Source organism: Sclerotinia sclerotiorum, genomic scaffold, assembly GCF_000146945.2.
Source record: "Sclerotinia sclerotiorum 1980 UF-70 scaffold_8 genomic scaffold, whole genome shotgun sequence".
NCBI classification, from domain to species: Eukaryota; Fungi; Ascomycota; class Leotiomycetes; order Helotiales; family Sclerotiniaceae; genus Sclerotinia; species Sclerotinia sclerotiorum.
Genome location: NW_001820828.1, coordinates 159,843 through 185,682, shown reverse-complemented (window position 1 = coordinate 185,682; position 25,840 = coordinate 159,843). Strand labels below are relative to the sequence as shown.

The window sequence follows — 25,840 nt, the reverse complement described above, 5'->3', positions numbered from 1 at the left end:
CGTCCTATATAGTCTTGGACTGAAGATGGACGTTAATAAAATCAATCAATCAAACATATCCGAAGCGATTTTTTAGTCGCTTGGCATAGGTAGCCTTACGTCTGGCATAGGTAGCCTTACGTCAGGCTACGGAGTAAGATCTTACAAATGTTTGTACCATCCTCTCTCTCCAAATTTGAAGATGCATCCTCAGCCGCATTATAATGTTTGGCCATATGGAGACAGACGGTCAGACATCACTTACACTATATATATCGATATGTCTATTCTATACATTAGTCAATCGACGACAGAGTAGCGTATATTGCATTCATATCGTACGGTAGGGTATTCATCTGGTGAATTTGATCAAGCTAGAATAAAACTACTTGATTTTGAGACCAACTAAATTATTTTGACTCAACATGAACTTTTAGCTTGGTGAAAGCTACCAATTGAATATGGTACACTGTACGGACACCTAGCTCCACGAGTAAGGTTAGTATTGAGAAGATAAGGTCAACCAAGATCATACTATCAATTAGTATGCCATACTACCATCAAGTGCGGCGCACAATAAGATTTTTGCATATATTTCCTCAATCTGCACAACATCTTCCTCACAACATACTCTCACAACATCTTCCTCACCACAAGAAATGCTCCGGTACCACTACAGCTCAGAACACTATCAACCATGCCTAAATCTCGTACCACCAAGCTCAAGACGGCCAACAAGCTGGGAGGTAAAATACCATCAAAAGCAGTTGGTCGAAAAACGAGTCAGTTCATCAAATCCGAAAGGAGTCAATCCAAAAAGAAGAAATCAAACTAAAAATGCCACCGACATCTCCAACGTCACCGAAAGTCAACCGAGAGTTACATTTCCCCATCTACCATTCGAAGTTCGAGAGATGATATATAGTTTCATAATGATCAAGGAGAATCCAATTCAAATCACATCACCAATGGATACACTTCCACACAAACATCCCGAGAAGAAAAATCGTACGCCGCTTAAAGGTGGACTCGCCCTTCTCCAAGTAAGCAAAGCAATGCATCAAGATGCTGCACAAAATTTCTACGAACATAACAATTTCGTCATTGGATCTCCTATTAAACACATGCAATATGCAGCTCGCTTCGTCAAGGGTTGTAGATCGAGTATTCATCCCAATCATCACGGGCTACAATCATTTCTCTCTCGCGTACCTCGATTTTATATCAATTGTATCAGAGAACTTACCATTTTAACATCCGTAGCTATTTTGACTGAACCCTACTATTGTGCATGTCCTGGACAACCCGTACGACACCATCTCCCTCGTAGCATCATGACACATTTCCAAAACATGATAGTGATGGTAGTAAAACGCTTCCCCAGTCTACGCATATATAGCCAATCTCATATTTACACATGCCGAAGACGCAAATGATGATGGGCCCGAGTGGGAATATTGGTACACGGAAAAAAGTCTAGTTAGTTAATTCTTTTGGTAATTTACTACATCATGATAATTTGCAAAATAGTAAGATCTTACCTTGTCTTTGGATTTGAAGGGTCAGGCTCCTCATTTTCGTTTTTGCAGGTTTCATCGGATGGATCCTACGCATTTTTTTTTTTTTTTTCGCTATTGAGATGGCGATGAGGATGGCTTTGGAGGATCAGGATGGTTTGGGGAGATCTTTGGAGATGGATGATGGTGGGAGGGGTCTTGCGAGGGGGGTTTTACTTTCGAAGTATCAGGGTGGAGAAGATAATGAAGAAGAAGAAGAAGAAGAAGAAGAAGAAGGGGGGGGGGGTATGGAGATGGAAATGGGAATAGGACTTACCTATATAAGATATCGAAAAAAGAATAAGGGAAACAGTATTATAGAATTAAATAATCATTCCCGAATCTTGGGATAATAAGAGTATAGAACAAACAAAAGATGTCTCCTCAGTACCAGTATCATTATCACGATAAGTGTTTATCAAAACACAGATTCAATGTAAGAATAGGTATGTTGAATCTTAATAGGTACTTAATTATAATAAAACCTTACCTACCTTGGTAACTACCTACCTAAATAATAAATAAATAAAAATTGAATTACACATGGAAACCTTAATAGAGTTATATCTAACTCATTATCTCTCATCACCTCTCCTCTTCATTAGATTAACCTAACCTAACCTAATCTATCCTAACCCAATCTAATTAGACAACAGAACAAGTTCGTGTGTGAAGTTACTAAAGTATAAAATCAAGCTACTAGGTAGGTATCGAAGATTTTTTCTTTGAAGAGTTGCTTGCTCAGACGACTGGATTCTCGTATGTTTTTTTTTTATGTTCAAGGTGGGTGTTTATTATTTGTCGGTATTGTGGATGTTGAGATTGTGATTTATTGTAAGATTATCTCTTGAGCTAGCTGGAATTGTTTATTTCTTGATTACTCGGTGTATTTATATCTATCTAGGTATCCTGAGATGTGAAAAGTGAAAAAAGTAAGATTAGGAGATTCTGATAAGTAATTAGTGGATTAATGGTGGTGATAAATTAAAGTTGAAGGTAAATTTGAAGGAAGAAGGAAGTATATTAGAGTTTTATATTGTTTGGATTGAGGGGTATTGATTATGGGAGTGCTGCAGAGTCACGTATAGTTTGATTACTTACCTACTTCTTGTCTTTATTTTTTACATGGTTAGTCTTGTACTGGATTTAGATTTAGATGATACTGTTATTGTGTTATTGATATTTGATGGGTGGCTACCTATGTAGTAATATAGAGAAAGAGATCTTTGATAAAAGGTGCAGAACTTCTTATTAGTATACCTAGGTAGGTTGATTAACTGTTCTTCTTTTTCAACTCAAATAAAGTCTTTAAAATGTCATGTTGGATTTATCAGTGTATTTCCAGTTAGGCCTACCTGATCATTGGAATAATGGATAACTTACTATTATTATCCGTAAAATTATATGCAAAGTAATCTTACCATCTAATATCGATTCTGTCTTCTTTCACAGGTTTACCTTACTTAATTACTGTATCGATGTCTCCCCCAAAAATCTCAATGTGGAACTTATGCCCAAGACTTCATCACTCTATGCGTTTGACTCTTTGCATTGCTAAGATCTCACCATTCTCAGTGATAAAAATTGGCACCGAATAACGAGCCTAAATCAATTTCAAAAAATCCTCAGAGTCCGTCTGGGTATGTTCTTAACCGAGAAGTATCGCTTTGAGATTCCCTGGCCACTGCTTGGGAATTGGTATCTAACTTGTCGATTTCTTGAACGATTAGTTAGATTAGCTGGAATATCTTTATATCTCACGCGGAATGCCCGTATAAATATTCATACCATATGACAATAAACTTACCAAAACTAATTTAGATTCCTCCATTGTGTATTTTGGTAATCCACGATATCCGCAAGCTGCAGACGCATACTAGTTGGGATAATCACATGTCTTCCGCATTAGATCTGCAAACATGCGATCTCAAACCCTCTCACTCTTCCACGGCCTCGCTATCCAGTGGACTCTCCTAACCACATGCTATTAGTAGTTTCCATGTAATGCGGTTAAGAAAGCTACACCTACCTTACTTTTCCTTGAATTTCATCCCATACACTTTTACCACACACATGGCCCAACGATTTGTATGGCCTACTGTAACTCACTCTGTGTTTGAACACCTTCATTTAGTTCTCAATTCTCCTGATCCGAAATTCGCTATACCTCCTTTTCAGATCTTGATGGATATTCAATGAAACAGCGGTTCGAGGTTGTAACTCTATTTCTCAACAGCTCTCTGATATTTCAATCCATATTCATCAACCAGGCCACTTTTGCCTCCTAGAAGAATAATCCGCGACTAAGAGGACGAAAATTAATGTGCAGTGACGCTCTAAGATTTCACAGCCGAACATTTTTCGACTATTTTGCGGCAGGAGAAAACCGTATCGTCACGGATACTGGAATCCTTACGCTTCCAGGAGTAGGCCAAATATGTCCCGCATGTAGATACATTTTCGGTGGATATTTATGCGCCTTTGACCTGAAGAGCTGTGTTCCCGTAGCCGATGTATAAATCAGGACACAGGGCCTCTCTGAGATCTAGGAAGTTTTCTAGTTTGGGCATTATCGACGCGATGGTAATCTCATTACTGAGGTTTGTGTTTTTGATGATTCTTCGGTTTTACGGACAGACTTTGAATCTGTAGGTTAAAGCTAACCTAGAAATTTTCCATCATGTTGGGATTATTGCTCTTATGTTAATTTAATAATTATCATAAAAGTTCACCCTCCATCACTGTCACGTCTTACTCCATGGCGGGGTAGGTTTGCCCCACACTCTTCAATTTGGAGAAGATAAGTTGCAAGGATCGAATGCTGGCTAAATTGATCACCCAAGTGTGGGACTTATCGTTAGTTCTTCTGGATAAATGCTTCTATCGCAAGTTTTCAAGATAAAAGGCTGCTCGTCATGCGGACTTCAGTTCTAGGTAAATTTTGGTGTGAGGTACCGAGTTTTGGGTATTCAAGCGTCTTAACGATTTGTGTGCATCTTGAAGTACCAGGTAGTCTTACTTTGGCTTGGGATTATTTCTTGATTAGTTTTCAGAAAAACATACTGGAAGGTTGAAATGGTGAGTGTTCGATGTTCTACAGAGCAAGCATATGCATTACATGAACTATTGATGCTAAAACTTCCAGGCGCCTTATGATCAGTTTATATTGTTTGGTTGGTGGATCTCGAGATTGATGAAGAGTTTCAATACTGATGTATCGCTCCAGGTGATAGTATTACTCAGGGCTCAAACGAACCTAATGGGTTCTCATTTGCATCTGCACTTCAGAATGGTATGAATCACATACTCCGCAATATAACTCTTGATCGATTGTTTGAGAGAAAATCCCCATCCTAAGTCTCCAGGTTAAAAGATTCGCTAATATTTTCCTAGCATACGCCCGAAAACTTGATGTCATAAATCGAGGCTTCAGGTTCGTTTTCTACGGATTTACCCCGGAAACTCTCAATATATCTATCCACTAACCAACTTCTAGTGCCTACAACACCAACCACGCACTCGAAGTTCTCCCACAATTCCTCCCCACTCCCTCTCAAGCCAAAATTCGTTTTCTAGTAAGAACCTTACATATCTACCCAAATCCAACCTAATCTACAGAAAATTCTAACATCTATCAGCTCATCTTCTTCGGCGCCAATGATCTGAACCGTGGCCCCTCCGCAAACCAATATGTTCCTCTTCCCCAATTCATCCAAAATATAAGGAAACTTATCTCTCATCCTCTCATTCAAGCTCACGGACCGAGAATTATACTAGTAACGCCAGCACCGGTTGATGAGGCAACCTGTAGGGTTACGAATGGTGAGTGGGGATATTCGGATGATCCTAGACGGGTGAGAGATACGAGGGAGTATAGGGATGAAGTGGTGAGGATTGGGGAGGAACATGAGTTAGGCATTGTGGATTTATGGACTGCGTTTATGGGTGCTTGTGGGTATGTGGCGATTTGATTGTGACTCTTGAAATTTTGTCGAGGTACTTGATAATCATAGTGAAAGCTTTCAACTAACATTTATATCCCAATAGATGGAAAGAAGGAGATGATCCAGCCAAAATGCCGGGCCTAGAAGAAAATGGCAGAGATCCTAATCTCACGAAATTGCTGTATGATGGTACGTCAGTTGACTTAATTCACACGAAAAGGGGAATTACATGCAATATATATATATACTAATGCAAAACTCCTAGGTCTACATTTCAGTGGGGAAGCCTACAAGATTCTTTTTGAAGAAGTATTGAAATGTATTGTAGAAAAGTTTCCAGATCAGGCTCCCGATAAGTTAGAGAATGTTTTTAAGGCGCAGTGGGAGATAGATATGGGACGGTAAATACTTAATATATTGCGTAGCGTTTGGGGTAAGAGTAGATCAGAGAGTAGTAACAAAGTTGTTAGAATTAGACACTTTAAAGAGAGCAAAGCAAACCCATTTTTGGCAGTGTATTTGCAAGTCTTACAAGACGAATGGTTTACTATCATCAGCATCTAACCTAGCTTTACCTTATTAGAAAATCCCCACACGTTCTACTTCTATATCACACAACTGGAACAATAAAATCTCCGTAAGAATCGGGCGGGATTAAAACTGCAGCAGCGGCTATTTCATCCCGAGTTTGAGGTGTTGCGGAATATAATCTATCCGGTACCAGATGAACAACCTCGATATCTCCTGCTAGCGCCCGCTACCACCACACATCGCGCTCGTGATAGTGCTACTAGTACGACGCCTTAGAGTATGTTACTAGCTACCTATAACGTACAAATCTCGCGGCAATATCTAAACGACATGACGATCCCAGCGACGCATATCGAATCCCCAATTTCCTAGCCGGCAGCAGCTAACATACGATTTAAAACCGACCAATTGAGCAACACACGCCCGATAAAATTCCTAGCATATCTAAACTAAAAGAGGATATATATTATACTTCTTTCTCACTTTCAAAATATCGCATACAAAAACACCGGCTGACTCGGTATGTATATCTTACCCTACCTTACCTTATATATCTTCTCAGATTAAAGTACATTCCTGTAACTAGTATTCAAGTGTTCTATAGCCAGCTAGTATGATATTTAGAATGATCTAGACATAAGATTACAAAGATACTAGGTATGTATGAAAAGAATATATGTAATCTTAGTATAACTTAAGTCCATACCAGCATAAAAACCAATAAATATGCCCATCTCATCTGGTGATGTAACCCATGAAGCGAGTCCTCCTATCAGAGATGGGAATTTCGACGGTAATACTCCCAAGTGTTGCAACTAAATCAGAAGATATAACAGGAATAAAAATAGATATAAATATAACCAACACAGGCATTCTCTAACCTAGCAATAAGAAATAGTAAACAAACAAGAATCCAACTTATCAGCTTAGCCTAACTTATTCCTAGGAATCTCGGTTTTGCTATTCTATCTATCAATACAATAGTTACGCGATTTGCTCTTTGTAAGGATGCGGGATACGCGGTGAGTCAGATGAGTAGCTTTTAGGAGGTTTGTTGGATAAAGAGGGATTATGATAAGTGAATCCTGAGGAGTATAAAGAAAGGTCGGATGAGTACTAGGTACCTAGGTAGTGTTTAGATTGAGTCGCTAAGCTGGTGTAGCTATACGGCTCGTGAAGATGTGCAACAAAGCTCTAGAAGCGAAGGGGTGTTTTTAAGTGAATGTTCGGAAGTTGGATGGGGGATAAGAGTATCAACGTTGGATATCAATGAATGATTATCATTTGTTTCTCTCGAATGACATATGGCATGAACCACGTTTTGTTGTTGGAAAATGAGAGGGGAAGACCCTGGGCTTGATTAAGGATTCGTCTCTGTCATTACTTTATTTATTCATAAATGCCAATATTCGACCCATAATGTACAACTAGCATTTGTGATCCGCTCATCCACTAGAAATACGTTCATTTCATTCCAACCAGCATTATTTCTCCAATGCAACCAACTGGTCAGATACCCCATTATACATATATTCCTCTGTACTAATCACCTTCCACTAATTGCAATCCCTCAAGGCACACTAGTCCTCAACTGCACACCATGCCACCCCTTGATTTCCTCCCCCAAAACCTTATTAACCAATCTTTGTTGTTTCAACATATTCAACCCTCTAAACTTTTCACTCACTACCTCAATTCCATACATACTCCCACACCCACCACTTATATCCTGCACCTGTAATTTCGTAGGTTGAAGCTCGCGGGATAATTTATCCCATATATTTTTTTCTGCTTCATCGAGGTGATTGGGTGCCTGAAGTATGTCTGCCGCTCGAGCTTCTTCCTGTGCAACACCTTCTGCGCCGGCTCCGATGGTACCTTTGATTGTGGAGGTTGAATCGCTGTAGTATCTAAGGTGGGATAGTGGTGCAGATGAGGGGTAAAGAGCTCGGGTTCGTGGGAGATAGCGGGGTGAATTGATTGCGGAAATAGAGTATGAACGAATGTTTTGTGCAGCTGCAGCGCAATTTTTCACACTGCGCATATTTGAGGATCGCGCAATCGAATTACTTAGAAGAGGAGCGCGAGTTCGTAGACAATGCAAGCAGGAAAGGGCGGAATTCTTCATGTTTTGGAGGGGTTTTTGGAGTCAATTGGTGAGATATTGGACGTAATTCGAGTACGATTGCTGGATGAATGCAGTGATAATATCGGAGCTATCGGATTCAGATAGAAACTGCTGAAGTATATGGGCGAATGGTTGTTGGGTGTTGCTTGACAGAATTGCTTTGGTTTATATTTACCTTTAGTAACCTACGGTGGTTATCGAGTAATTTTCCAAGGTTCGTGATTGATCAGCATCAGATATTATGATTAGTCATCACTCCCCATATCTTGAAAGGCACCAATAAAAGCCCGGCAAATGTCAGCACGTCTAAAATTACCTACTGTTCGATGTAAATTCATCCCATGGTAACTGACAGTTATCATAAGCCCCTGAAACCGATATCTTGGATACATGCACTTTTCTGTTATGCACCAATTCAAATTTGGGAAGCCCAAACGATGGAAGTATCTTCAATGTAGACTTTTGATGTAATGATGAGGTCGGCATTTGGCTTTCGGCATATTGGCTGGTCAGTTACTAAAATGTGAGCTTCGAATTCGATTACTTCATATAACCCCACGCTCTGTGCCCGGTTCTTCTTCCAAAGACCAGAGTCTACTCCCTCAAGCGTTCCAGTAGAAAGTTTAAAGTGATGAGCTTGGGGCATTTCTTGTTCAAACCGACTTAGAGATTTGGTTGAACATGTTACCACAACTATATGGTTCCAGGTGTGGTCTTCTCTGGCAGGAAGGTTAGAAGTCGAGCCTTCCTGCCTCTCGTCTTACAGTAAGCAGACCCACATGTATATAGTTTGTGATTCCGCATGTCTGCTGCTAATTTTCTTCCTAATGGAAGGCGACCGATGATATCAAATTGATATCTATCAAAAGCCGATGCTAATGCGACTGGTCTATGACCGGCTTCTTCACGCCAACGGGTTTTGAGCAACCTAGTCCCCAAAGCCTCACATTACAGCGTTAGCTATTATCACAACCTTCGATTCATAGTTGAATGATAGGTTGTTTGCAAGTAAGTGTAAGTGTACTTACTCTCATTCTTGGCCCAGTGTCGACTTCAATTCTACACTAGATTTCCATTTGGACTGAAGGAAAGTTTTCCGCCTCGATTAAGCTCCTCAATTTTATTTGAAATGAGGATTAGCATTTTCAAAAATCCATATTAAGGCTGTCTTGTCCAAGAATCTTTGTTTTCCTACCAGTTCAACAATATTTCCTCATTACAATTTCTTCGTACCCAAATTAAGAAACTTGTGAACATAACATCTATTACACAAACCATGGATGTTACTAAGCTATCAATGGGCTACGACAAGGTCTTGAACCTCTAAGAAGTGGTCGAGGTGGCAATTGCGAACGATGCTTGCAATCGTGCAGTAAGTCAACCTGAGTTTCATCCTTTTAGTAAAACAATAATTGAAGTGCTAATGACCTCATAGACAGGAACTCCTCAAACCCAACATGACTCGCAGTCTGGTCAAGGAAATTCTTGATTTGAAAGACGTCATGTTGAGGGGACAATGAGGTGGATGTCTTCTCTCTTCCGGAATGTGAGATGCCAGAATGTGGAGTATTCTGCCATCTTTATTTTCCTGCCAGTGGCAGCATTGAAGATACCAGACAACTAGAGAGTTCCTTGGGGGCACGGGAAAATGAGAGAGAAGGTGACACGCCGCGTTCACTAAGAGAGACTCCTCTTCCGGAGCCTTTGATGTCGAGCTCAGACTAATTGAGTATTAACTTTGCATATTCATCATGGCATGGGTCACAGAACATGGATTCTGACGAGAAGAAGGAGAATAAAGAGGTCGATGTTGGCGAAAAGCGCACGAAAAAGGAGGATGAGGAAGATGGAAGAGGGAGCGGTGAGGAAAAGGAGGAGGGAGAGAGCGACGAGGCGGAGGGACATTTTAAGGAAAGCATGTTGACGAGGGGAAGAGGGTGAGGATGATGAGAGAGCAGAGGAAGGCATCGGTTTTGGCTCGACTCAGCTACTATTTAGGGTCGTATTGCTAGGGTTCGCTCCAAGCTTCTTGAGATTCCTTCAGAATTTGGTTTCTGGGCTGGGCATACGATCTTTGACCTCCAGGGTGCAGTCCAATAATTGGAAGCATTTTTGGTTGATTCTTGGAATCATTTGAAGGATTAAATCTGTTCGAGTCATCGAACCAATCTTTGTGCCTTACAGCTTCTCAAACATTCGATGATATAATTTATCTGATAGCTTGGAGTTTAGGACATGCTGAGTTGGCTCTTCGTGTAGGGGTTACGGAGTTTGGGGGATTGTGGCGAATTTTATTTTCTGTTTACACTTGTTAATTTGAGTCTCCGGCGGGAAGGACTGATATATCTTCATCACATTCTTTTATGTAATGATAAACGATAGATCTTTCCATGAAAATATCTTAAGCATGAACGGCCGAGCTCGAGTGACATAATCATTGCTGTTCAACCACTGGAGCATAGTCTGTTTAGTGGTCGATGTATTCAATAAATTCTCCTCACTTGTCATATATCCATACACATATCGATCAACCAGCGACTAGTCATATTTTCATTTCTAAAATAATCCTCCCCAATACTGTTGATAGTGTGGTACCTAATCTGGAGGTCAGGTATACATGCGGATGAGTGCAAGCTACGTGCAGATGTACAATGTCGCACTTCCTGTATAATAAATCAACCAGAAATTTTATTAAGATGGGTGTTAAAATTCTATGTCTGCTTACTACCACTATAGGTAAGTAACATAGGGTACAGATTTAGGTTGACCTAGCGATAAGCATATAAATTCAAAGATTTATCCAAGAGCTATTCGCCACCTTGTTTCAGTTATAACTCTTTCCGGATAGTGGAAAATCTTAGTCTAGTTGCCACATACACAGAGGAATGAGTTTTAAGCACGTTAATCTTCACGTCCTATCACACAATTTCGCGAGTGACATATAACGCAGCCAGAAAATTGAATACTAGGCAACCTAGCTCAGGATTTATTCTCTGAATATAGTATATAATTGCAAGAGGGCATTGTAGGCCGCATAAAAACCCTCCTCAGATGCATATGTATGTTTCAAACGTGATATATCTCATGCATTTGATTCCATATCTAGAAAAAACAGCTGCTTCCTGCAATGCAAAGTACGTCTTCTATATCCCTCATATTAGATTTATCCCATCGTATCATCTAGACATCTCTTTGAATCTAACCCCAAGATTTAAAATCCTCTTCCTGCTTCGGTAGTGGGTAGTATTGGGTGCATTTACTATCTTTAAGTTTTTCTAACAACACTATAACCTTTTCAACGCAAGTGTGCAGTAATACGAACGCAAAAAGTCATTTCGTACTTTAAACTAAGGCTTTTGGAGAAGTTTTGCAGAACTCGTGCATTTGCGTACATGACTAGTGCACCAACTGGGTTCATGCAGCTATTCATGCAGTCAGTTAATCACTCAAGTAGTTTTTCCAAAGCGTCTTGGCATAATACATCTTTTATTTACCAAGCTCACATGCACCTAGACAAGTGTTCTCTTTAACCAACATCACAACGTGCAATGTGACATTGTCGCCGCAACCCAAAATGTTCTCATTAAATAAATAGATGAACATGTGGGGTCTCAAGACCTACATACGTGGTTCATGTAAGATACGTGGTCACGCTTCTGCACGTGAGTGAGGGGTGCAGTGCAGGTCGCCACACAAGTGGGGATGGAATACGTGGTTCTTCATTTTTCGGCTCGAGGTTATTAAACTTTGCGAAGGCTGGGGTGAATCGATATGTGTTTGAATTTTGTTCGAGATGTGTTGAGCTTGGGCATGAAATTTTGCTTTTTTCCGATGAAGATTCGATGTGGAATCTGGAATCTGGAATCTGGAGTCTGGAGTCTGGAGTTGTGGGGAATGAGACATGCATGCCGGGAGTATCGGTTGATGGAGCTGGGTTTCAAGGGTTCTTTGTCGGTTTTGGGCGGCGATTTTATGTGCCTGAATAGATTATCAGGTTTGGGATAGAAGGAATTGTTTTGGCTTCAAGTTGGCCATGCGCAATTGCGATGGTGGCTCTAGTAGTGCCAATTGTAGACTGGTATGTATCGACGTGACTCCGGGTTAAAATGATGATTCTAATCCTGCCTGAAAGACATTACACGTCCGCGAGAGGTCGCTCGGTAATAATCACTGATGTACGTATACGTAGACCAGGCCGTCGTCCATTCATTATGGTATAACGATGCGCCAAAAGGTAAACGGTAAAGGGATACACATCTCTTCTCCGGAGGTATTATCAAACCAATGGGTGTTTGATCTGTTTAGATGTGGAAGATTCATTGGTTAAAGTACCCTAAGAGCATTATGATAGAATGCTAAATTCCCAACATCTGACAACCACTTGGACAATCTCTACACAGAAAGATATAACTGATAATGAGAAGCGATATACACTGTTTACTTTCTCCATATCACAAACCATACGTCATACCCTAAGAGCTAAAAGACCCTTCTTGCATCTAGACCCAGAAAAGTAGCTACAGTAGCACCATCCAATCTAATCTCACATCCCTCTTCCTTTTTTCATATCGTGATCTATACTTATAAACCCATAATACTATCTCCCCGATTACACATATTCTTTTCATTCTTCTCCTGCAAATCAAAAACTCAAATAAATCAACACCCAATATTCCCCCTCAAAACTCGGTCCAAGTCCGGAAATCCCATCTGATTATTTATCATCAGGGTTGAAAAATTACCGAGGACTCTAGCACTGCACCCCGCCTTTCAAAACCCCACATCCAATTTCTAAATTAAACCGTCCTGTCGTGCGACAGGTCTAGGTCTCAGAGTAAAACGCTAGATTACAGACTCTACAAAAGATAACTGAGTCTTAAATCTTAGGAAAAAGTGAATGTAAGCAAAAGTGTACGAGTAAACCATAGTCTTTACGCACTTCAGCACGTTGATATCAATTTCAAAGAATCCCCAATCGAAGTAACTATCCGGGGAAGTATCTGCGCGGATCTTCGGAGCTTAGGTGTAATATGTGCATCATAGCTCATGGCGGAGTTCTCAAAGGAGTCGCGGAGAAATGAATAATGGATATTGCTTACTCCGCGCGGGATTTCATGGCTAGGCTTAAATGAGTTGGGATGGCTCCGCGCCGGTATGATATTGTAGCATGTAAATGTAATTTCATGGACTTATGGTAATTGAATGGTGACATATGGAGGACTTGGGTTTTCTGAGCCTCTTCCTAGTCTTCCAAGGTTTTGAGGGAATCTTCATTTGGGTTAAGAAGACTCGGCTGTGAAATGATGGGTAACTTTACGTATTTATTCTGTGCAAATATATATCGATGTCTTTATTTTGGTGCTTGCTCAATAATCACTATATGCATTTGAAAATATTTTGGTAAAGATTTAATAAGAAATAAATCCGCGCAATAGTCATATCCGAGACACTTCTTAATCTCAGACGGAACTCCTGTAGTTTTTCGAGTGCAGAGCGGAAGATAGGGAGATATACTGTTGTCCCACTGTGTGACATCGATAGCTCCGCTATGACTTCCCCGCTAAGTAGGTCTAGAGACACGGAGATATATATGTCTTAGTAGCAAGAAGTAGCTATACAAAAGTGTAAAACAGCAACTAATTTAATGTAAAGACTGCATTATTTCATTATTTCCCGCACTGAATTGTTCATGAAGATATCCAAGTAACAAAGAAATAGTCCGACAGTACCGCTCCGCTCCTCCCGAGAACCCGGATTTAGAATCCTAAGCACTGCGCTTGTGGTGAATTATGAAGAAGTTCTTTGATAATTCATTCTTGGGTAAACTACTCGCATCCTAGTAGCACTAACTATAGATTCTCCGGATCACGAATGTGAGTATCTCTCAAAAGGGAATTTGAGCTCGTCTACATCAAAAGGAGTAACAGGAATTCAGGATTCCGCTCCACCTAATGCATTGCGGAGGTGTCCACGGAAACAAATTGAAAATTTTCAATTTGGGAAATATCAAAAACTGAAATAACATCGGGGAAACAATAATAAAGCAATGAAATACTCGGGTCTCTACTCTGCATCCCCATTCTCATTTCAACCATTCCATTCCAGCCCCTTCCTCTTCGCCCTCAGAAATTCTACCATATCTCATCCCATTCCCACAAACCACACCAAAAAACCAATTGCAACTCACACAAAGCATACAATGAAACTTCTCATCCTCTTAAGTTTACACCTCGCCAATCCTCCACTTATAGCTTTATCACTACTCATTCTTGTATTTCGACATATACATTCGCTTTCCTCTGTATTTTCTTTCAATACTCCGTCGAAGAAAGAGATGAGAAGTGTTGTGCTTGTTACTTGAAGATTTGGATTGTGATGACGAAACATGATACTTGATAGATTTTGATGAGAGGAGGTAGGGTTAGGATATGATTGTTGTTTTTGTCTTTGTGTAGTTTTCGGCGCTGTTGGTATGAGATATAATGAAATGGAATGGATGTTTGGGATTGAAGAGATGTAGTTGGAAATCAAAGCTAGGAGAATGGGTTATAGGGTAAATTTAGTAGTGGAGTTGTTTGTTAGAGTTATTTTTGATTGTTTTGAATGGATATCTGCTCTACTCCCGGTGGACTTGTAAATTCCGCATGAACTTGACCGGTTTATCTTGTAAGAAAGCCGTTAAATCCATAAGATATCTAAGGCCCAAAGCTCGATACCTCAGTGAAAATCCTTTTCAGAAGGCCGTGGACAAGCTTAAAATGGAAATTTGCTGAATTGTATGGTTGCAGAAGGTTGGGGATAGAAAATATGACCATCATCATATTCCAGCTGGGAATTTCGCATTTTCATGACACTTGCTCATGTCTTTCAAAAATAGTAATTCTTTTCTTACGAAGGGTGAAAATCGTGTGTATCTCTCAGATCGCTCAAACATGGATCTCAACATTTATCCTTCTCACAGCTCACACCTAAGATCCATCATTTTCCCAATCCGTAACCTATCTTTCCATAAGTCCGATCTCCTCGACTATTCAGTTCACTAGAACATTACTTCTTCACAGGCCCTCACTTCCCAGACGAAGAATCCAATAATTGCAATTTAGGCTTCAAGCCCTAAAATCATACTCACACCAAACCAAATAGATCTCCAGACAGTCTCAGTCGAAATGAAGTCTTTGAGTATAAATTTCACAACCAGTAGCAAATAACAGAAAACATTTACCAAACCACCTCTATCGATTCTACCTCTATCAACTCTCGTCATTCATCTCGCTAGAGAATTACCCCAGATCCCAAGTAAATTTACATAACCCAACAATGAACAAGCATCAAAAATCATCCCTCAAAGCCCCTATGCATTATTCATCATCCGGTATAAAACCATCAGTCCTCCATATCTCCAATGCCACTGCATTAAACACTATGAAATAAACTCTCCTCAACAGCGGGGCCATCCAACAAGATAAGAAACTTCAAAAACTTCAAAAACCTCAAAAACATAAAACAAAATAGAAGAAAGTTTTTTTTTAAAGAAAGAGACTTCGCTCTCCCAGATATAACGCATAAATAATGTCGTCATAATATCCTCCCTCCACTTCTCTTCTCTTCTCCATATACATACTCCGGAGTCCGTATATCTTATCTGATATCATGAAGAATTTTTTCATACTCCGTAAACAATCTCAATCCGGACTCCCACCCATTTATTCTCCGCGTCTAATTTTCTCCCCTGAATCCCCGTAAATTTAATTTTTGAATCGTTCATATTATATCACATCATATGAATCACATGAATCACAGACCACATAACAGAACGGAACGGAATGAGAACTAGCTGTCTGTCGCAGCAGCAACCTCACTAGTATGAAGTAGCCTATCTGAAAATATACTTAGAAGATTAACTTCGTAAATAAATGACACTTCATCTTATCTAAAAGCATCAATCCATGAGCCATTATTTAGTATTTAAGAATCAGATGTAAGGTTTTAGTTTTAGTTTATCACCTTATTATAATACATATATACTTACTTCAGTGAACAGACATTGAAGCATGAAATATTTTCTTCTCGCACGAGTAACCTCATTCACCTCTCCCCTTGGTATCAATCTCTTACTCCAAATTTACTCGGTTAAAAAGTAAAAGAAATACGGAATGAGATATTCTAGGTACCCATTTTCCATCTACATCTAGATATCCAAATTCCGGATTCCGGATTCTATATCCTTTGCTTCGAGGCTCAAATAAACACCACTCATAACTACATACTCCACTCCACTCCTTCACTCCACAACCCACCCAAAAATAAAATCCACCCATCACATCACATCACATCACAGATCCACCCAGCCGCATCCCCATCCATCCCATCCCCATCCAAGGGACCAGGGCACACCCATCGACAATCCCTCGCGAAATCGAGAAATCTCTCGATTTCGCCTGATAAAATCTTAAAATGATCTACAATTTTCCGTTTCATATTTAACTTATTGACGTCATGTTGCTTTTGTGTCTTGGAGTTTTATTTAGGTTTTTGTGTCTTATGTCTTGCATTTGAAATCTTGCTTTTGAATTTTGATGAGTGTAAGGCTTGTATGTACTGTATGTATGTATGTAATATACTCCGTAAGTAAGCTAGAACTATTTAGGGATTCCGGTGTCGGGTGAGATGGAATGGGTTGGATGGGGTTGGATGGGAGGAGATGGAGTTTATAGAGGGAGTATTATAGTTATGTTATAAAAGAGGATTGGTTAGACAAGTAACATATATACTTAAGGCTAATATTAATATAGTATACTGGAGTAAGGACGGACTAACCTAACTATTAGACTTACTTAAAGATCTTAAAGTTAAAAAGGATAAGCTTACTCCATAATAATAAAAGAAATTTTTTTAAAAAAAATATAGAACCCTATTATACCGGATATATAAATCAAGCCTGTTTATATTTAATCTTACTCAGTCAAATATTAAATTGTTAATGAATTTTTATACATAAATCATTTCCTTATAATTTTCTAAAAGAACTTGAATTATAAAATTCTATCCGTGGGTATAAATAAAATACTAGAAATTTGTGACGGAAAAGTCGTAAACGGAGTCAATTCAATCACTTAGAATCTAAAACTAAAGAACTAAGAAGATTCTAAGTAAGAAGGTCTTTATATAAAGGGCTAGTGCACGTGAGCCACTAGTGGGTAACAACCGTCACGTAACAAAATTGTTAAAAGGAATGACCTTACACAGGGAATAGTGGGAAGCTGATAGGGCAGAACTGAGGCTATATTGGTCTAGTATATTAATCACTCACTATCTAAGTTCTAGTGAAGTGCGAAGCTCTCCTATAGAGAGCTTCTCAATCTAGTCCTAATAGGACTAGTACCCTGTGCACGTGCTACGCAGGAACCATTCACTTTAGCAGAAATTATGATTTATTATTATAATAATAAATATACTTTATAAAAATTCTTCGATATAATCTTACAGAAAGTTTTAATATTTTAAAGATTTTTAATTTCTATTTTTAAAATTTTCAATTAATAATTTATAATTTTATACTCGACTCAGACTATAATATATATTCAAGAAAGAAAGAACATTATATATATAAAACTATTTTAAAACTATTTTAAAAAAAGATTATAATCTTACAAGTCAAGTAACAAGCATATATATAAAGATTTGGAATATATAATCTATTAATTCTTTTTATTCTTTTTTTCAGACGTAAATATAAATATAAATATTAAAGCAAAAAAAAAAAAAGAATTCTTCTCTCTTACTCTACTCTACCCCTCTATCTAATTTTTTCCCTTTCTTCGCCTCTTCGTTATAAACCACTTCCTCTCTTCCCCTCTTGACTCTCCCTTCCTCCCCATTGCTCTCTCCTATCCCGTGCTCCCAATTTCCACCTAGACTTTCCCGCTCCCCTCCTCACACCCTATACATCTCCATCTCTACCTCCACCTCCACCCCAGAACATTAACTCAAACCCCAACTCAAACCTTAACCCTAACTCTAACTCTAACCAAAAACCTCAAATCCTGCATTCAGAATTCCTAAGCTTATCTAAGCGTACCCAATCCCATAGAATCCCATCTAACCCCTTCCAAAACAATCCCACACCTCTCCGCCTTTCCCCCTTCCCCCTTCCCCCTCTACCACTCCAAACCCCCCAGAACCCTAGAACCCCCAACCCTCCATCCCATCCCAATCCTTCATCTCCCCATGCCATAATCTCCAACCCCCAAAATCCCCAAAATCCCCAATTTTCCCACCCTAATCAACCCTAATCAACCCTGATCAACCCGAACCCTACCTACACTCTACCAACTCTACCAACAACTCTACCAACAATCTACCCAGTAAACCTAATGATCTACAACCTCTTTTTGCAGATCACTTCTCATCCTTCTCAATCTTTTGTATAGTGGGGGGGGGTTTATAGAAGTATGATGTCAGACTATGACTTTTACCCCTCCTTTTCATCATATTCATTTACATACTACAGTACATATAAAGTATTCATTGCCACTCTCATTCAATCATCACAATCATCACAACACACATACACACAAACAATTTAATATGATGGATTTTTTTTTATCATTCATTTATCATCTCAATCTCAAATGATTCCCCCTTGGCCTTTGCTTGACTTTTATCTTTGCCTTCTGCTTCACCTTCACTTCATCATTTCCTTCTCTCAATGCTTGATTTTTTTAATCCATGCACGCATGCCCAAAATCCATTCCATTCTTTATCATCCACCACCTATTCCATTCGAATCTACCATGTGGTTTTTCCTCACTGGTTAGTTCTTCCAATATCTCTGGAATTCTTCAAATCATCCTCGACTCCCCTTCCCCCCCCCCCAAAAAAAAAAGAAATAAAATAACCATCATTTTGTATGAACAAAGTATCCACCATCCATCACCATTCCACCTACCCTTCCGTATATACCAGGGTCCCTCCATCCATCCAATAATAAATATAACTTTTTGGTTCTCCCCATTCATTCTCTGCCTCCTACCGTCAATCCGATGCGGTACAATAACCAAAGGATCAATCTTTCGTTTCCCATAAAAGAAAAAAAGAGGTCATCTCTTTGATATTCCCAATCAATGATGAGGAAACGATTTGCCTCCCAATTCCCCAAAGCAGATAACTCCAGAATCTATGATGACCGGGTTCATTCGAAATTAGAACAAACCAATTGAATCAATAGTAGCAGTACCAGCAGTGCGAAAAAAAAAAAAAAAAAGACATGCAAGAAAAGAAAACGCAACCACCCAAAGAAAAATAGGAACGCTAAAAAGTACAATAGCAAAATGTAAAAGCAAGAGGATCATGAAGTATGATCATCTTTCCCTTCATTCGCATGCTGCCCAAATATCTCCCTTCGCAAAAATGCTAAACAAATATGAATTGAGAAGGCCGTATTCGTGAGGAGAGAGATATATTAACAGTCGAAGAGGAAAAAGGTTGGTAAAGGATCGAGGTGTCACAACTCAATGAAGAGGTGATTGATCCGCAAAGGATACGAGAAGTACCTTTCGAGAGAATTAGATTTTCGTTTCATGATTCGAGTATTCATGATCGTCATCGTAAGTAGGTTTCATTTGTTGATTTGACAATTTCATCATCAAAGAGTTTCGTTTCAACCTCGAATTGCTGTTGCTGCATGAGTGTCGTTGAACGGAAAACCACCATGCATGTGGTAAGGATACATCGGAGACGTACCCGAAACAAAGCCTGTCATAGGAGCGGGCGATGTGGAACGAGTACCTTCAGGGCTTGCCCCATGAGAGGAAGATCGATGATTCATGTGTGGCATTGTGATTGGTGAATTGCTAGCCGTTGAATCGACGGAACCAAAAAGGTAACCATCATCATTATTTCCATCATATTGACCAGATCTCGCAGTACCATCTTTTAATTGTGGCGAGTTCTTCACTGACCCAAACTATAATACAATATTCAATTAGCTTAATCCCTTTACTATGCCCAGTGGTGTTCGTTGGTACGTACGAAGCAATACTTGTCGAGAAGTTCATTGTATGATTGTGACGCCAGTACAGGCTTCTCAGTACCAACGGGTCTTGGTGAATCTGTTCCACTTGTGCTTGTACCCGCCGAAGGTAAAGTCTTGGATGGAGTGGAGTGGTCAAAAGTCTTTGGAGCTGACATTGAAAGTGGTGATACTTGTTCATCATGGTTGATAAACTTTCTCGTTTCACTAATTGGTGCAGGTCTCTTTGACTTCATGGTGATACCACTCTTTTCACCCAGGGAAGAGTTAGCCGCACTAATAGCAGCATTAAGAGAAGCACCAAAGTCATATCTGTGACCAAAGGCTTGACCACCTGCAGTGTTCGTGTTGATTGTTGCACGTCGGCTGCGGTTGTCAGATGCCAAGGTGACAGCAGATTTGACTCCCTTCAATCTTACAGTATTGGAGTCTCCAAGGTAATCTGCGACCGGCAGTTTGAAGTTGGAGTTCAGATACTTGGAATCAAAGTCATTAGAGAAGTCGTCAAAAGCAGTCGACTTCTTGATTGGAGCAGCCGGTGGTGACCTTTTGTTACTTCTCGGTAGTGAGTTGGCTGATCTTGATGCTGCTGGTGAGCTCTTCTTTCCATTTTGCAACTTGGCCTTCTTTCGGAAATCAATCTGGAAGTTGGTGGAGTTGTTATTATCCCAGTATTCCACACCGTTGACACAGTACTTGACACAGAAGAACATCGTCTTTGCTTCAAGGTTAGCTTGGTCGGCAAGCTTGATGTTGAAGTTAAAACGATCACATCCATCAGAATGTTTCGGTTGACGGATATCATTGTTGTATTCAGCAACGACTTCCGATGTGGTCTTCCAGTAATCCAAGGTAAATCTTGCAACGACTAACTTGTTGAATGCCAAGTTGGTCACAGCAACAGTTCCGATCAAGTTCTTGTTGTCTGCCGATAGGAAAACCCTCTCTACACGAATGGGCATCGCTGCTCGGTAGGCAGTCATGGGTGGAAAGTTGGAGATGATGATTTCCCATTCAAAAGGTGGTCCTCTGTTGTTGGAGTCATCATCATGACCGAATGGGAATTCCGAGTCACTTTCGTATGATTCAACCGGAGAAGAACCAGCACTGACGGCGAGAGGTCGATCGACTTGAAGGAAGTGGCGCACATGTTCGAGGTGTGAATCGAAATGAACCGCCTTGGAGAATGTAGGAGTACCCGGCATGGATGATGGGCGCCTCTTCGCAGAGGATGGACGGAGAGCTGGTCGAACAAGTTCTCCTGACTTCTTCCTAAGCATCTGAGGCTTCCTTCTGGCCATCTCGGCTTCTTCATCACTCAACTCATCATCAGAGCCAGTTGTAGGGGTCTCCGGTGCCGACTGGTTGTTCTGGTTGCTTCTTAGATCGAGGAAAACTGTTTCCGTGCTCGATCTTTGATGTTGAAGCTTTCGAGGAGGTTGGGTCTTTTCAATGTGCTCCGACGTTGGCTTATCCTTTGTTTCCTTTGTGTCTTTGTTGATGGGTAGAAGTGATATAGCTTGGGTCAGTCTCTCAATCTCTGATGACGCCCGGTTAGGTGAACTCTCTCGGTGTTGCTCGATGACTCTAATAGCAGCTTGTAACTCCTCCAAATTTTCCAACTTCCTCCCTCTTGAACCATTGTCCTCTTCATCAGAGTTCTGAGTGGAATCTGGCGGTGACATGACTACTCCGATAGGCATCTTGTTATCGTCTGTAACAGGTGGGGGTGATTGTCGAAGACTGCTAGAGGCAGTCAAGCTACTATTTGTATCATGGCTTGGACCCTTTTCACTATCAGCCGTGCCAGGAGGGGTTGGGTCTAGTGTTGGCCCAAAAGGTGTTGATTTAACCGAAGGAGTCCGTCGATGTCTAGTGAGGTAGGAAGTGGACCTTGGCAACTCCGGTCTGGGAGCTGGGGCATGATGGCTAAGTTGGTATGAGGAGCGTCTCGAGACAGCAGGGGAATGAGTGGTAGAGCTGGCAGGAGACCGTTGGGAGGGTGGAGTGTAAGGCATCCTACAACGTGTAAAGATTTGTTGGACAAGCAGCTGTCTTCTTTTTCCTTCTTCCTCTTTGAGATGTTGGATAGATTGATAAAACTATTCGACTCGAGGTGGGAGGGGGCTTGTCGAAAGATAGCGAACCTAGTTTGGGCTTATCATTAAGTATTGAAGAGAAGACCAATGAATCCTTGACAATTGTGGGCTGTTTGTTGGGGAAAGGACTGGTCAGCTACATTCTCATTCTTGCATGAGAGAAGATGAAGAAAAAAAAGAGGATTTTAGGAAACGTGGTATGAATGTATGGATGATGTGGAGGGAGAGTATGTGTCATGTAGGTAATTTTCACAGACAGATTGATGCAATCAAACTGATGCTACTACTGCGTGGTGATGTTGTAGATATAGGATGTTTTTTTAATTTCTTTTGGGGGGGGGGGGGGGGGGAGGGTGGGAACTTACATAGGAAATGGAGATTTTTTTCAATACCCCAGAAAAAAAGTGACTCCGGATTGGGGGGAGAAGAGAAGTAAGAAGTTCAAGATAAGAAAGAACCAATGCGTATTCCAGCTATTTCGTTCTTGTCCCAATCTGCGACTAAAAGCTTCGAAAAAGAGAGATAATGTTTTCGATTTGATGGAAGCAACTCTCGAGAAAGCCTTTCCAAAAAAAATCCCAAAAACAAAAAAATAAAAAAAGAATTAGAGAAATAAATAAGATGGGAAAGTTTGGTTGATTGCGTAGATTTAATGTCCGGTTTCGTTCCGTAATCAAAAGAGTCGATAAGGAAAGCGGCAAAGCTTTGATTGAGGCGTAGAATTTAAGCGTTTCGAATGAGAATGTTTTGTTGGGTAATCAATCTATCTCTCGAGGGTGTCTCGGAAGTGAAGTCAAAAAGTCAAATCCTTAGTTTCTTGACATTTATCTAGTTCTTGATTTTGAATAATGTCAAAGTTCTGATGGTTGAATTGGATTGTCTTTTCAATGTCGAGATGTAGTAATAATAAGTGGTGTGTTTGGTATGAGGTGATTGATTGATGTTTGATATCGGAAGTACGGCGTACGGTGATGTATGGTGAAAATGCTGGAATGCGTGAATGCTTGAATGATTGTCTTGTGAATTATTACCGATCAATCAAATCAAGGCAAACAGCAAAGTAGCAATAGCAGCAATTAGTTGATTCAATTCTCTCTTCCTTTTCCTTAATTTCGATGTTATTCGTAGAAATATGGCTCCCGAAAATAAAATAAAATATTGGATTGTTTGATTGTTCCTCGAAGAATAAAGAAAAGAGGGAATTCTCGGATATGGGCGATGATAGGTAGGTGTTATTCAATAGGTTGAAGCCTTGAAGGAGATGAGATGGGTTGGCCTAGAATGAAATTATTTGTATGGGTGGGTGTGTGTGGGATTATGGATGGATTGACGGATGGCTTGGGTTGATGGATGGCTTGGGTTGGCGTGGAGGGTAGAAAAAAGCGGGATCGGGTGGGTGGATCGGAGTGATGATTGAATTTGAATGGGATGTCAAGCCAAGACAAGAGACCAGGTAGGTAGGTAGGTAGGTAGGTAGGTAGGTAGTAAGGTAAGGTAGGTGAGGCAAGGCAAAAGACAAGGTAAAAGATGATGGATGGTAAAGTAAGCTAGAACAGCTTTTATTTAATCAATTAAATGACTATTCAATGAAGCAATCAAATAGTCAAATATTCAAATATTCAAATAGTCAACTAGTAGTTAAACCGAAAAGTTGGAGAAAGAGGAGAACGAGGAGAAGAAACGAAGAATCCAAGACTAATAAGAATCTAAAGAATCCAGAGGTTCAAAAAGTGATGAACCAGGATTCTAAAAAATAACCTTGATATATACAAAGTGGGTTGGTTAGACGGATTGGAGGGTTAGAGGGTTAGAATGGATTTATTAGTGGATTCTTTTTTGGCTTACGATGGCTTAATGCTTTGCTTTGCTTGGCCTAGGTTAGGTTAGGTGAAGTGAGGTGAGGTGAATTTTGTATTGATGCATGTTTGGATTGAGAGGAGTGAGTGCTTGGTCCTAGTCTGTCTGGAGTTGAAGTGGGAGGAGAGGGGTTAGAGAGGGAGGGGGAGATGTCAATAGTTGGTTTACAAGTTGGAACCTTGAATGTGGTGGTGAATTGAATGAATAATGGATGGATGGATGAATGGATGGATGGATTGATTGATCTGGTTGATGCTTGTTCATTGTTGATGCTTGGATATTATCATTCTTCATGGATGCGCGGGTGGGGTTAGGATGGATTGGACTGGACTCGATTGGATTGAATGGGATGTGGCTTTGATTGTGTTGTGTGTGTGTGGCACTGGCGTTGTATGGTATGGTATGGTATGCATTGATATTTTCTCAAGAGCTTGAACGATTTTGGCAAGAGATAGAGTCGATCCGAAATTCTATCCAGGTGAAGTGAGGTTATTGGAGATAATACGTTGACGAAGGCGAAAGGCGGAAGGTCAAAGACGAAATACGATAACGGGTCACATCGGGGTAGAAAGACACCCTACTCTCACTCTCACTCTCACTCTCACTCTCACTCTCTGCTGGGACGGCTGTACATCAAAGGCGGGTTAGGGAATCATATCATTCCATTCCATTTCATTTCATTACTACCTAACACTGACAGGATGACAATGAAGACGGGTTAATCAAATGAATACATATTCTTCAAGGATTCATGATATCAATTGCCTCGAACTTGACTTTACTTATTATTATTACAGGGTTTATATATTATTGTTGTAAAATCGACATCAGGGTATAAATCAAGTTTTTACCCTATCTATTGCATCTATTCTAAAATAAGTAGCATTGATGCGATAGAGTGTCGTTATCCGGCCATCTCATTGGTCAGATGGCTATTCCCATATTAATCTTTATTCTCCTTGGCCCCTTCCCTTTGAGCCCCACTTGATCAACAATGCCTCTCTTTTTTAACCTTCCAGAAAAATGGTACGAGTGCGGCAGCGGATGGATTCAAAAGTTCAAAAGGTACTGCGTAGACATTTCCAACTCCTTACGGAAATGAGGGCATTAGAGATAAAGCCAACTTAACTGCTTGCATCTTTTAAAACATTTGACGCCGATTAGAGTTTGGGAAGCATCTCCCTATACCCTACATGATCTGTGTGTCTCCTCTCATCAAATAGTGGATCCTGTTGATAACCGTGAGTACGATACCTTTATACAATTGATCGTTGTTGATACTCCCTACGTTACATTGATATGTATGAATTTGAATGCATACATACATGTTCGCCATCCACTACCCAACTACCTTCCTACCTACCTTCCTACCTAAATATATTAACAAAGTCAGACTCATCATCCATCAATCACCCTCTCAAAATGAATACATCTCATCGTCACCTTTTATCCCTAAATTCCCCACATCGTAAAGGAGTATCTCTACCTGAACTACTGTATGAAAACAACTGTCTGTCATTCAATCATTGGATCACGACCTAAAATGCTATGCGTGAAAGAGGATATCTTGACTCCATTCGAAGAGTTGGCAAAAGAGGGGAAGGTCTGACTTGGATCCATACCATATGCACATTTACGTTGTAAACGAAACCTTTCCGCATAACTCCTCGTCCAATTTCATAGCGGACTCATCAGTTCCTCCTCCTCATCAACTT

At 40.2% G+C, this 25,840-nt stretch overlaps 10 protein-coding genes across 10 annotated transcripts; 6 read left to right on the top strand and 4 right to left on the bottom strand.

The window, feature by feature from the left end:
* Positions 1–676: 676 nt before the first annotated feature.
* On the top strand, positions 677–1,459 carry SS1G_06391 (predicted protein; the record flags this gene model as incomplete). Its single annotated transcript, XM_001592102.1, has 3 exons — positions 677–745; positions 921–1,286; positions 1,379–1,459. 3 exons carry the CDS (start codon positions 677–679, stop codon positions 1,457–1,459), a joined length of 516 nt encoding a protein of 171 aa, XP_001592152.1.
* Positions 1,460–1,630: 171 nt separating this feature from the next.
* Positions 1,631–2,208, top strand: SS1G_06390 (predicted protein; the record flags this gene model as incomplete). Its single annotated transcript, XM_001592101.1, has 2 exons — positions 1,631–1,847; positions 2,192–2,208. The coding sequence occupies 2 exons, from the start codon at positions 1,631–1,633 to the stop codon at positions 2,206–2,208; spliced, it is 234 nt and encodes a 77-aa protein (XP_001592151.1).
* A 2,085-nt stretch (positions 2,209–4,293) lies between these two features.
* On the top strand, positions 4,294–5,884 carry SS1G_06389 (hypothetical protein; the record flags this gene model as incomplete). The annotated part of the gene is made up of 7 exons (XM_001592100.1): positions 4,294–4,301; positions 4,769–4,827; positions 4,929–4,968; positions 5,032–5,110; positions 5,174–5,490; positions 5,583–5,668; positions 5,745–5,884. 7 exons carry the CDS (start codon positions 4,294–4,296, stop codon positions 5,882–5,884), a joined length of 729 nt encoding a protein of 242 aa, XP_001592150.1.
* A 1,696-nt stretch (positions 5,885–7,580) lies between these two features.
* Positions 7,581–8,054, bottom strand: SS1G_06388 (hypothetical protein; the record flags this gene model as incomplete). Its single annotated transcript, XM_001592099.1, has 1 exon — positions 7,581–8,054. One exon carries the CDS (start codon positions 8,052–8,054, stop codon positions 7,581–7,583), a length of 474 nt encoding a protein of 157 aa, XP_001592149.1.
* A 499-nt stretch (positions 8,055–8,553) lies between these two features.
* On the bottom strand, positions 8,554–8,784 carry SS1G_06387 (predicted protein; the record flags this gene model as incomplete). Its single annotated transcript, XM_001592098.1, has 1 exon — positions 8,554–8,784. The coding sequence occupies one exon, from the start codon at positions 8,782–8,784 to the stop codon at positions 8,554–8,556; it is 231 nt and encodes a 76-aa protein (XP_001592148.1).
* Positions 8,785–9,493: 709 nt separating this feature from the next.
* On the top strand, positions 9,494–9,658 carry SS1G_06386 (predicted protein; the record flags this gene model as incomplete). The annotated part of the gene is made up of 2 exons (XM_001592097.1): positions 9,494–9,510; positions 9,574–9,658. 2 exons carry the CDS (start codon positions 9,494–9,496, stop codon positions 9,656–9,658), a joined length of 102 nt encoding a protein of 33 aa, XP_001592147.1.
* Positions 9,659–9,908: 250 nt separating this feature from the next.
* Positions 9,909–10,079, top strand: SS1G_06385 (predicted protein; the record flags this gene model as incomplete). Its single annotated transcript, XM_001592096.1, has 1 exon — positions 9,909–10,079. One exon carries the CDS (start codon positions 9,909–9,911, stop codon positions 10,077–10,079), a length of 171 nt encoding a protein of 56 aa, XP_001592146.1.
* Positions 10,080–11,739: 1,660 nt separating this feature from the next.
* Positions 11,740–12,124, top strand: SS1G_06384 (predicted protein; the record flags this gene model as incomplete). The annotated part of the gene is made up of 2 exons (XM_001592095.1): positions 11,740–11,800; positions 11,976–12,124. 2 exons carry the CDS (start codon positions 11,740–11,742, stop codon positions 12,122–12,124), a joined length of 210 nt encoding a protein of 69 aa, XP_001592145.1.
* A 6,012-nt stretch (positions 12,125–18,136) lies between these two features.
* Positions 18,137–18,372, bottom strand: SS1G_06383 (predicted protein; the record flags this gene model as incomplete). Its single annotated transcript, XM_001592094.1, has 2 exons — positions 18,137–18,181; positions 18,217–18,372. 2 exons carry the CDS (start codon positions 18,370–18,372, stop codon positions 18,137–18,139), a joined length of 201 nt encoding a protein of 66 aa, XP_001592144.1.
* Positions 18,373–19,797: 1,425 nt separating this feature from the next.
* On the bottom strand, positions 19,798–21,872 carry SS1G_06382 (hypothetical protein; the record flags this gene model as incomplete). Its single annotated transcript, XM_001592093.1, has 2 exons — positions 19,798–20,103; positions 20,169–21,872. The coding sequence occupies 2 exons, from the start codon at positions 21,870–21,872 to the stop codon at positions 19,798–19,800; spliced, it is 2,010 nt and encodes a 669-aa protein (XP_001592143.1).
* Positions 21,873–25,840: the final 3,968 nt, after the last annotated feature.